This window comes from Salvia hispanica, chromosome 2 (genome assembly GCF_029641045.1).
Source record: "Salvia hispanica isolate PSC_SH4W2 chromosome 2, Shi_PSC_v1, whole genome shotgun sequence".
In the NCBI taxonomy this organism is placed as follows: domain Eukaryota; kingdom Viridiplantae; phylum Streptophyta; class Magnoliopsida; order Lamiales; family Lamiaceae; genus Salvia; species Salvia hispanica.
In genome coordinates, this window is record NC_142693.1 from 46,791,067 (window position 1) to 46,802,457 (window position 11,391).

At 37.6% G+C, this 11,391-nt stretch overlaps 2 protein-coding genes across 3 annotated transcripts; one reads left to right on the top strand and one right to left on the bottom strand.

The window, feature by feature from the left end:
* Nucleotides 1-378: 378 nt before the first annotated feature.
* LOC148932541 (uncharacterized) lies at nt 379-4,274 on the top strand. The gene is made up of 2 exons (XM_089065143.1): nt 379-399; nt 3,711-4,274. The coding sequence occupies exons 1-2, from the start codon at nt 379-381 to the stop codon at nt 4,272-4,274; spliced, it is 585 nt and encodes a 194-aa protein (XP_088921269.1).
* A 4,121-nt stretch (nt 4,275-8,395) lies between these two features.
* On the bottom strand, nt 8,396-10,852 carry LOC125201678 (protein REVEILLE 2). 2 transcript variants are annotated; one of them, XM_048099892.1, is made up of 7 exons: nt 10,594-10,852; nt 10,265-10,339; nt 10,065-10,176; nt 9,935-9,996; nt 9,419-9,808; nt 9,044-9,323; nt 8,396-8,914 (listed from the first exon to the last, which is right to left on the bottom strand). In XM_048099892.1, the coding sequence occupies exons 1-7, from the start codon at nt 10,603-10,605 to the stop codon at nt 8,763-8,765; spliced, it is 1,083 nt and encodes a 360-aa protein (XP_047955849.1). In that variant the 5' UTR covers nt 10,606-10,852; the 3' UTR covers nt 8,396-8,762. The 2 variants fall into 2 exon arrangements, with proteins under 2 accessions (XP_047955849.1, XP_047955848.1); XM_048099891.1 differs by having other exon boundaries at nt 8,396-9,323; nt 10,594-10,851.
* Nucleotides 10,853-11,391: the final 539 nt, after the last annotated feature.

The window sequence follows — 11,391 nt, forward strand, 5'->3', positions numbered from 1 at the left end:
TGAACATCATACCCCCAAAAATCCAGCCTCATATACATACTTGAGTGATATTCGCGCCCTACATTCACACCTTTTGGATGTGCGTCTACGTTTGGTTATAAAACCCTCTTGTGCATGCATCTCATCCATTTCAATCCCCACCTTCAATCCCTCTCTGTTACAAACAAGATATTGCCACGTAACAACATCTCTAGTAGATTTGATTCCACGTTTACGCACATAGAAACCAGTTTCACGCCCATAACCTTCATAAAAGGCAATACCCTTATCTAATGAATGGAATTTCTTACCAACATAAGGACGGAGTTCGTCGGGGCATGCTGGCACACATGCAACTGGATAAAAAGTTTAAACATGAGGCAAATTAGTTCAAATACAATGACTGCAATAAACGATAAGGTGAACAGCAATGTGATACACATAAACCAGCAATTACTACAAACTATACTAAACAGAATCAGAATCAGCAGAAACAGAGTATTGCGATGAGATCATAGGTTAATACTCTGCATTATGCTTTATGAAATCGAACATTACTCCTCTACCAATATTGAATAGTAGTAGAAACACACTCTACTAAACAAGTATTCATCGAAAGCTACTCTTCAACCAGTATTGAAAATAAATAGAAGCATAATTTTTCAAACTAAAGATCAATAATCGTCAAAACAGTAAACAAATTCGTCATCACAATCGTCCAATAATTGACCATTATTTTCCAGCTAAACATGTCGATACTCGCCTTCAGGAAAAACATCCAAATCAAAATTTATGATCGAGTCGCCCATAGATCTTCAGAAACCTATGAAGAGAGACAACGATTTGGAGATTTCTCGGTTCTCAAATTAGGACTGAAATTGAAAATTCGGAATCCAATTGCAGAAAACGAATTGTGGAGAAATTGAATTGCTGAATATGGATCAGAAATTAAAGAGTGAAATTCAGCTCAGTTGTTGATATTGAGAATCCAATTGCAGAAAACGAAGAGTAAAATTCAGCTTGAAATTGAGAATCTGGATGGAGAATTCATCGATGAATTGAGCGTGACTCTGAAAATTTCCAGCGAGCGATGAATTGAGAATTCATCGTCGCGATCAAAACTGAATGATTCCGTCTAATTCACACAACGATCGTCTAATTCACACAACACCATTTAAGGAATAGAGAATTACTATTTTACCCTTCAGAATTTTTAATGGGTTCAACTTAATTAAAATAAGCTGCCTAATAAGCCTAGGATTTCCAGATCTAAGGGCCTAGAATGGTGGTATGATGTTATATTAAATGGTGTTGTCATTTTAGCACAACCATATATATATATATATATATATATATATATAGGGAGATGATCAAAATAAATATGTGTTTAAATCCAGAAATGCAGCCCAAATCTTAGCCCTAGGATTAGATGATCTAATAGTCAATAATTAACCAAAAATACGGAAGATCATAATTAACCAGTTTTAGGTCATATTATAAGATTTTGAGTTTAATGGCAAGCTAAGTTCATTTTAGGTCATACTTGGTTAGTATGACCTAAATATACACTAACTATGACCTACAAATGCCCTACGCATGATATTGTTTTGCGTTTCTTTATTTAAATCTAGTTTTGCATAGATCAAAACCCTATATATATATATATATATATATATGGGTCCTTCACCGCTCTTTAGTGTTAAGCTTCAAACAAATCACAGCCCTTGGATCCTTGAATTGGATGGTTGTGATCAATGCATTATTAGACTATAATGTTGCATTATTAGTCGGTGTACATTATTAGAATGAAAATCAACAATATTAGATTATAATGCTAAATTATGAGTCGGTGTACATTATTAGTATGAAAATGTGCATTATTAAATGACACGGGGCATTAATCTAACCATTAGATGACAAAATCGTGGGGCTGAGATTCAGTTAAATGTTTGAACAATATATAAAAAAATGATATAAAATATATGTATATAGGTTTGTGTTAAAATGACAACACCTCTTAAGATAACACCATACCACCAATCCTAGCCAATCATTTGTACACATGGACGAATAATCAGCTGCCATGTGGCAATCATAAAAATTGCTCAAGGGTAAATTTTCGAGGACTGCAATATCTAATACGCTAGACTGCAATTTTTCCCGCCTGCAATATCTAATACGCTGGACTGCAATCTATAGATTGCAGTCTAGTGTATTGGATATTGCAGTCTAACGTTTATAATATTGCAGTCTAGCGTGGTGTCATAGTGTCATTTTAAGAGTGTTGTCATTTTAACGCACCCCTATATATATAGGGGTGCACTATGGTGCCACCATAGATAGGATAACACCATACCTCCAATATAGTCCATTAGATCTCATTTATGGACGCCTAGGATTAAGTTTCATGAAAAAACACGGGTTTGCAGTCTACTGTATTAGATATTGCAGTCGTGGTAAACTGCAATATTGTTGTGGTAAGACTGCAATATTCAATGAACAGCACTGCAATATGGTAATGACAAGCATGACAAGCACACGATTTTCAGATCCAATGGCCTAAAATGGTGGTATGGTGTTACAATAAAGAGAGTTGTCATCTGAGTACATCCCCATATATATATATATATATATATATATATATATATATATATAGGGGTGTGTTAGGGTCCTTACAGCATCTTAGTGTAAAACACAGCACTAATCACAGCCCTTAGATCCTTAGATTGGATGGCTGTGATAAGCTACATTATCATACTAAAAATGTACATTATTCGCCGAGGTACATTATTAGAATGGAAATGTACATTGTAAGACTAAAACTGTACATTATTAAACCAAAATGCTACATTATTATCCGAGCTACATTATTAGTCTAAAATATTCTACATCATTAGATGACACGTGGCATTAATCTAACCGTTAGATCATAAGATCCAATGGACTGCAAGTGTTTTGATTTTTACTTATACTTAGCGTTCTGACCTGAATACATCCCTATATATATATATATAAATATTTAACGAGTGGCGGTCGCTGCACGATCCACGACGGTCGCCACACGTGTGTTCAGTGTGCAGGTTAGGTCGGGCCTAGGGTAGGCTTAGGGCGGGCAGGAGAAACCGCTGTGCGGGTCGCAGCGGCCCGCCAGGTGAGCGCCATTTTTTGCATCCCGTGTGGCAACCCGCCACACGTTGCGCGGCAGTCGCCACGGAGAGGGCAGAACGCGGTTCCAGCTTTAAGAGGTAAGTTTTCCTTCCCTTTTCTCCATTCTTTCCCTAATTCCTTCCTTGCACACGATCCCCACCATTATAAATCACCAAATTCACACACCCACACTCTCATTCTCTCATTCCATTCCAAGATTAGAGCTTTCTTCCCTCAATTCTCTCCATCACAAGGTATAAATCTTACACTCAATTTCTGAGTTTTGCTTCAATTCTTTCATGGACTTTGGTCTTTCATTGATAAATTGTTCGGTAGATACGCTTATTCTAGTATGGGGGATGAATTTGTGGGCTTATTCTTGAACTTTCATGGTTAGATTTTTATATAGGGTGATGATTTGTTGGGTTTTGAATGGTGATTCCCTCTTGCTCTTGAATGTTTATATGTTGCAATCATGTTCATAGCATTGTGAAGCTATTATTACTTCCATGAATTGCAATACTTGTGAATTCTTAGAGATTGTTGATTTATGTTGAATTATTGTTGATACGTCTCTGCATGAGGATGAATTCACGTTGGGGGATGGATTGGTCTTTGAACCCGAGGATGACTCTGCCTTCAATGCAATTGATAACTATGAAGAAGAGGCAGAGCATTCATATGCTCAAGGGAGTGGAGTGCCACCGCCGCCGCCGCCGCCTCAACAACAAGAAGAAAAAGAAGAGGAAGTGGAGGATCATCGCCGCCGGACTCGAGCGAACCGCCGCCTCGGGAGGCCTAATCCCAATGAGAAGTTCCAATCCAACACCTCTGCCCAACTGGGAGATATGTTTTCCTACATGCAAAATATGTCCAACACTTGGGACAACCGTTGGGCAGAGCAACAAAGGGAGAACGCCTACAACCGCCAAGGGTGGACGTCTCAAGGCGATTGGAGGACGACGGAGCAACACCTTTGGGAGCAACAAAGATTGGAAGACGTTCATCAACATCAACAAATTGAAGAGCTCCAAAGGATGGCTGCCGAGGCTCGACAAGAGCGCCAAACCATGAGTGGCGACATCGCCTATCTTATTGGCGCGTTCGACGACCTCAACGGCCGTTTCCCTCCTCCTCCACAAGATTGAAGAAGTCAGGCTCAATGACTTTAAATGAGCACTTGTATCATTATTTTTGCTTGTTTTGAGACAATTATTATTTTTTTTTTTGTTATGTTTTGACAATTTTTGTTTAAATTTTTAAGTACTTTTTGGTTTTGGTTTAATATTTTGCTTTGAACATTTTTTCGCAGGTTCTGACCATTACGTGGTGACCGCCGCATGTGTTGCGGCGGGCCGCCACCTGCTTGCTGGAAAAATCTGACATCATGCGGCGACCGCCAGATACGGCAGACCGCCACCTAGCACAGTTCCCAGCGCGATTTTTCGAAATTTTTTGAATTTTCACTCCATCCAACCTATATGCTAAATTTTTCATGGTATGTTTTCTTTTTGGTAGTTTACACACGTCCCAACCGACTCTACAAACTTATTTTACACATTGTTATAAATAAGTTTTGGGGGATGAAGTGGTGGACCGTGAGTTTAGGTTTTTGTTTTAAGGCTTTAGTTTTTGCTTTTGTTTTCAAAAATCCTGTAGGTGAATTTTGTTTTCAAAATTTTTTTCTTGAATCCATGTCATGAACTTAACATGAAAAACTTAGAAACACGCATGCTTAGGGACACATTAGACAGAGTTGCCGATGATATTACATTCCATCCATGTTTAAGTGTGGCTTGACGTTTTGATTTGATGGTTTGGTGAAAAGGTGCATAATTAGTGAATTGCTTGTTCGCAAGAATCATGCTTATACCTTGTGAGATTTGAGCCTAAATTCTTTCTTGTGTGATTTATCTGCATTCATGTATATGTTCCTAGAACTTGCTTCTAGAAAATTTTCGACGGGACGGGGGCAGCGACGACATAGGCTTCATAGGTGGCACAAAATCGTTGATAGTACTCTGGTTCTTCGTGCTCCGCTTCCACAATGATCTTGTTTGGATCCATATTTGAATTTAGAGAGTGTTTGAGTGAGAGAGGAAGATGTAGATTAGAGCAATTCAAAAATATGAGAGAAGTATGAGTGAGAAACAATTTGATGTGAAAAATGGATGATGAATGTGTGTATTTATAGATAATTTTGGGATTAAAACTTTTTTAAAAAAATTAAAAAAATTAAGAAAAACGCAATAAAACGGCTATATTTTTGGGAATCCGAAAATAATTTTTTTAATTTTTGTTTTTATTTTCGATTTAAAAAAAGAAAAAAAATTCAAACGGAATTTTTGATTTGGTACGGCAGTGCTCTTGCTATCGAGCACGACCTGCCGTCGGCAAGAGCACAACAACAAGCACGGTACTCGCCGCGCCGACGGCACAACGAGTGCTCTTGGCAAAGAGCACCGTTGCGGTTGCTCTTAAAAATAGTTCATAAAAATAGTTCATATCCATTTAGAGGTAAGACCAAAATTGGTCCTAAACATATTGTGTTTTTACGATTTTGGTCCTATACATTACGTTTTGAATTATTGCATCCCAAACATTTGAACTCGGGCTAGAATCTGTTACTCCCTCTATCCGCGATTAGGAGTCTCGGTCACTTTTGCGCACCCGTTTTATAAAAATAATAAAAAATAGTTAAAGTAGAGAAATGGTAAAGTAAGAGAGAGAATAATGTTTACAACAGTCTTCTCAGCATTACTCTCTTTTTTTACTTTATCATTTCTCCACTTTAACTATTTTTTATCATTTTTATAAAATAGGTGCGCAAAAGTGACCGGGACTCCTAATCGCGGACAGAGGGAGTAAAAAGTAACGGTCAACGACTATTTAGCCAATTTTGACCATATTAAATATTTTTATCAGATTTTTTAATAATTAAAAAAATAATTAATATTATTCTAAAAAATATTAAATTAAAAATTTCAAACATCCATAGCCAAATCATTGCCGAGGAGCTCGCCACTCACAACAAACCCAGCAACCTCTAGATCTCAGTCCAAGACAAAATCTACGACGTCTCCGATTAGATCAAATCCCACCCTGGTGATGACCTTCCCCTCCTCAACCTCATCGGCCACGACGCCACCGACACATTCGTCGCCTACCTTCCACAACCACCTCGACCTCCAAACATATGCCGATTCTGAAGTCTCCAAAGACTACCGCAAACTCGTCCACGAATTCACCAAATTAGGGCTCTTCGACAAGACAGGCCACAACGTCCTCTTCTCCCTCACCACCATCGCAATGCTCTTCTCCCTCTGCGACTGCGCATTCCTCCACGCCCTCTGCGGCTTTGGCGTGTGATGTGCTGTAGCCGGATTTCGGTAATCGTGGTTGATTTGCTGGTACTCGGCATTTCCTTTACAACACCTATAAATACCCCTATCTCCATCGCCAAAATCCGCACACAAAATATCTTCTTTCCCATTCAGTCAGTTACAGTATATCTTAATTTTTGTCTTAAATTTTGCGTCTCACAAATTCACCAACAGAGAAATTTGAGCAATACGAGAGAGTTTTCAGTCACTTCAATTCGGATGGCGACAACAGAATAAGCCCGATGGAGCTGCAGTAGTGCTTTGCCTCGATCAGTGGCGGCTGAGGCGGAGGCGGCGACAGATTCAGAGGGGGATGGGCTGTTGAGTTTGCAGGATTCCATGATGGTAGTGGGGGCGGGAGAGGATGAGAAGCATAGCGATTTGAAGGCGGCACTCGAACTCTACATGCCGGAGGAAGCGCGTGCATTACTCTAGAGAGCTTGAACGGAATGTTGAGTAGATGGGGCACAAGAAGTGTTCACGACCGCAAGATATGCCCCTTTTAAATTATTATAAAATAATAATTTTTATTTTTTTAAGTTATAAAAAAGTCTGAAAAAAATATTTAATTTGGTCAAAGTCGGCTTAATAGCCGTTGACCGTTACTTTTTAACAGAGCCGTCCAAAATGGACTGATTCTGGTAAGAGTTCAAATGTTTGGGATGCAATAATTCAAAACGTAATGAATAAGACCAAAATCATAAAAACACTATATGTATAGGACCAATTTTAGCCTTTACTCATCCATTTATGACAGTAAATTTCTCTTTTCTTATTTTATCATTTATGATTCCACCATCCAATATATAATTTTAACATTTTTTTTCTTCTTACTTTACCAATTACGTATTAAATTCCGTGTCAATCATATGTCCACATTAAAATTTGAGTGATTATCATACAAGTTAATCCAAACGTTTGAAATGTGATACTAATATCTTTGTTAACAATTTATATTTAAATTTTATTATAATAAGTTTTGTGTATTTTAATTTTAAAAGTTGTAATTTATTAATATAAAGCATATTTAATACATAAATATATTAATAAGAAAATTTTGTATAATTATATAAATTATTGATAAAATATTGTGGGACTAATAAGTAATTAAATAAATATATAGGTATAATTGAAAAGGTATAAAAAGTATATAAATATGGAATATTCTTTTGGGTTTAATTTTAGAGTAAATGATTGGAGTAAAATTACTTTTTGAATAGTTTGAATTTGGTGTAAATAGTTGGAGATGACATACTGCATAACGATGAGAGGCTTTTTTTTAATTTAAATTTCATAAGTCTTGCCTGAGTAATATCTATTAACTGAAACTCTACAAATTCATTAAAAACAGTTTAATTTAGATTAATATAATTTTTCTCATAAAATGGCATTCTTGTAAATATCTCAAAAACTCTTCCTCTATATATGCATAGATACTTCCTTTATATATGCATAGATATAGATGTATAAATAGATACTAAACTTGTTTAGTAAGACAATGTGATACTAATATCTTTGTTAATAATACTGAACTTATTTAGTAACACTTCCATTTGTTTAATACTTGGTTAGAATTCAAATCATTATAAAAAATAAATTGAGAACTATTATTAATTATATAAAAATAGAAAAATAAGTAATGCATTAATCTCTAACCAATTTCGCATTAATTTTTTTTTTATATCAATTTCAAGTGTTTTTTTTTTTTTTTTTTTTTTTTTTTTTTTTATCAATTTCACGTTAACACTTGTATCTATATATATGCATCTAACTTGTAGAGACAGAATTAGTTTGTTTATATTAGTTATGATGACTTTACACTTGATTTGAAAAGAAAATTCATTTACCACTTGATGGAATTTGTTGAGTGATTCTACGAGACGGAATTTACATTCATAAGAACGCCACACCTCTCTCCTAAATACATCAAAAATCGTTCCCAGTCTTTTACAAATAAAACTCCTCTGAAAAACATTAAGTTCAGTCAGAAAAACTTCTACTTAAAGCTCCTCTGAACCAAATTCACAGCCATTTACAAAGAAAACTGAGTAACTACTTACATACATACATACATACATTAATACATACATATTGTGTGAAGTTAGGCTTTAGGCTTCTTGCAGATAAGGAACAAAACTTTGACGGCCAACAGCAGAGACAACCGGAACGTAGATACAGTCAGAGCCACGGTTGCTTCCAGCAATTGAGTCGTCCAACGCAGGTCAAACGGTCACTTAGCCTTCCCTAGCTAAGCTACGAGCAGAGGCGGATCCTCTGTTTCTCCCTCTCTTGAATAGTTTCTGCAGACGAGCCCTGCTCCGTGAAACATCTTTTGTATGGCACGAACCCCCTCCTGCAGTTCGCTGAAATGGTCTTACGCGGCGTCTGCTCCCTTCTTCCCACTGCTGCACCAACCAAATCAGCATTCGAATCAGAGGACGACCCCTCGTTTGAGTGAGCTGTGGTTGGGGTTGAGCTATGCACTTCCCCACTCAACTGTGATGCAAGACTTAGCCATGGTAAAGTAGTGTCACCTCTAACTCGTATGCACAAAGGATCATTCTTCATCACACTACTCTGGACTCGCACCAACAATCGCCAAGCGTCCTCACAAGTACTATTACTAGCACCGGCTTTTAGAGGCACTACTCTCAGAGGATACGAACAAGGTTCCACTCTCTTATCATCATCCAATGGTTCCTGCTTGCAACTCAAACAAGACGAACCCATGACTAGTAACGTCTTACCAAACAGCTTCAAGCTCTGCGTAGCTGCTTCGTTCACAAAAGCCATTCTAGGCGAAAGGTCCAATTCCTGTGTATATGCAATACATGTAAACACGGTTAGTTATAAGAAACATATGGCTTATACCAAATGCACTGCTAAAAATCAATCAGGCAAGTAACTACCACTGGTATTTCTGCATCTGTGCTAGAATTTTCATCTTCACGGTCAGACTGAGACGACGAGACACCATCCTCCAACAGAATCTTAGGAGGGGCGGCTGAGCTAAAAACGTGAGCAGTAGCGCGACCAAGAGCAGAGGACGACATTGGAGACAGGCTGCCACCAGGCATACACGAATCAGCTCCACCGGATTGCTCCGAACCCACCACAGACAACACGGACGTAGGAGACTGATTTGGAGATACCGATCTTTCAGGTATCAAGATCCCCGTCTTGATTGGGGAAACCAGCTTACGAGGATAAGGATGCATCGGTTTCCTCTTGGGCCTCGGAGGCGGGATCTCAACCGGCTTCACCGAACCTCCATCCCCCACGTTCGACTCACGAGCAACCTAATCACACCAACCATCAATACAAGTGCAAATATTTGCGCGCCTTTATGCCACAGAGACATGACTTACTTGAAAGGCGGCATACAGATATAATGGCACTGTTTATAACTTATAAGAGCATAAAACCTTGGAGAAAAACTTCTGAGCATGGCTTCGAATTTGCACTGCAGTTTTGCTACCTACATGCTCTGCAAAGAAATCAAAACTCAGAAAACATCCGACACAAACAAGATAGAATTGAATTAGTTATTAGTACCTTCGATTCTCCTCCATGCTCGGCCATAAAGCTTCAATGCCTCAAGAAACTTTGTATGCTCTTCTTCTGTCCATCTTTCTCTTTGCTTGGTAATTGTGTACGGCTTCCTTACCTACACAACCGGAATACAAAGAGATGATTAGATGATACGCGATCACATTAACTATACCAAAAACTCAACAACTATTCGCCATCCCAACCTTAGGAGAAAACTGCTCATTGAGTTGGACATCTGAATCCACTGAAAAATCATCTGAGCCGGAAACAAAACATTCCTACACAACAAAGAGCGTTCAAAATCAACAAGCAGATCCATGAACACATATAGATATCAAACTTCACAATTTTCCAAATTATAATTGATCATCGTTAATTAAAACCTCAAGCAGGTCCAACAAATTTGCAAATTATTGTTTTAATCGAATCATAATAACCTCATCGTGAAAAAGTGTGAAACATATGTTTTCCCCTTTCGGCTAATCAAACAAACAAACCAAATATGACCAAATTAACAGATAGAAAAGGTCACCTTTACATCCATAGCAGCTGAAACAATCGCTTTCTCGAAGATAATTCTTAACAGCTCGAGCCAAATTTGTCCATCCAAATAATCAACAAAAACCTCACTTATATTGTAAATTTCACGAAAAAGAAGCAGCTACGAAATCGGATCTTTATCCGAGAAGAATGATTGTAGCACAGAGATGGAAGTAAAGGACAAACGAAAGTGAATAGGCAAGGGCGCGATTGCAGAGGGATAAGAGTGTGGAGATGTGAAGCAGAGAAAAATGACGCTCTTTTTGGGTCAGATTTAAGAGGAGAGCAAAGCGCAGGGGAGAGGGAGGCCACGTCATGGGGTCGAATCGTAAATAACGAAATCTCTAGAGGCTATTTTGTAGAACGATCGAGAAATCGTGGAAGCTTGTGGCTCAGATTGAAAGAGAGGCTAAGACACGTGGTGAGTCGATGTCAGCTCGCTTTTTCTTTTGCTTTTTCCATCTCTATCACTACATTACTCGCGATTGTGAGAAACGCTCCATGTATTCGCCATACAGTGTTTTACACGCGGCAGGGTTTTAGTGGAGAAGGTGTTTCATCATACCGTGTTTTACAATGTTTTTTTACTTTCTCCGTTTTTGAAAATTTATCACTTATTTTCATTTTTTTCATTCTTAAAAAATTTTCACATTTTATTTTTATCATTTTCATAAAAAACTTTATATTTTACTAACTCAATCTACTCGCATTTTATTATAGCAATATTGGCCTCTAATATCATGAAACTTTCAAAAAGTTATATTTTTTCCACGAACTTTCAAATTGACAA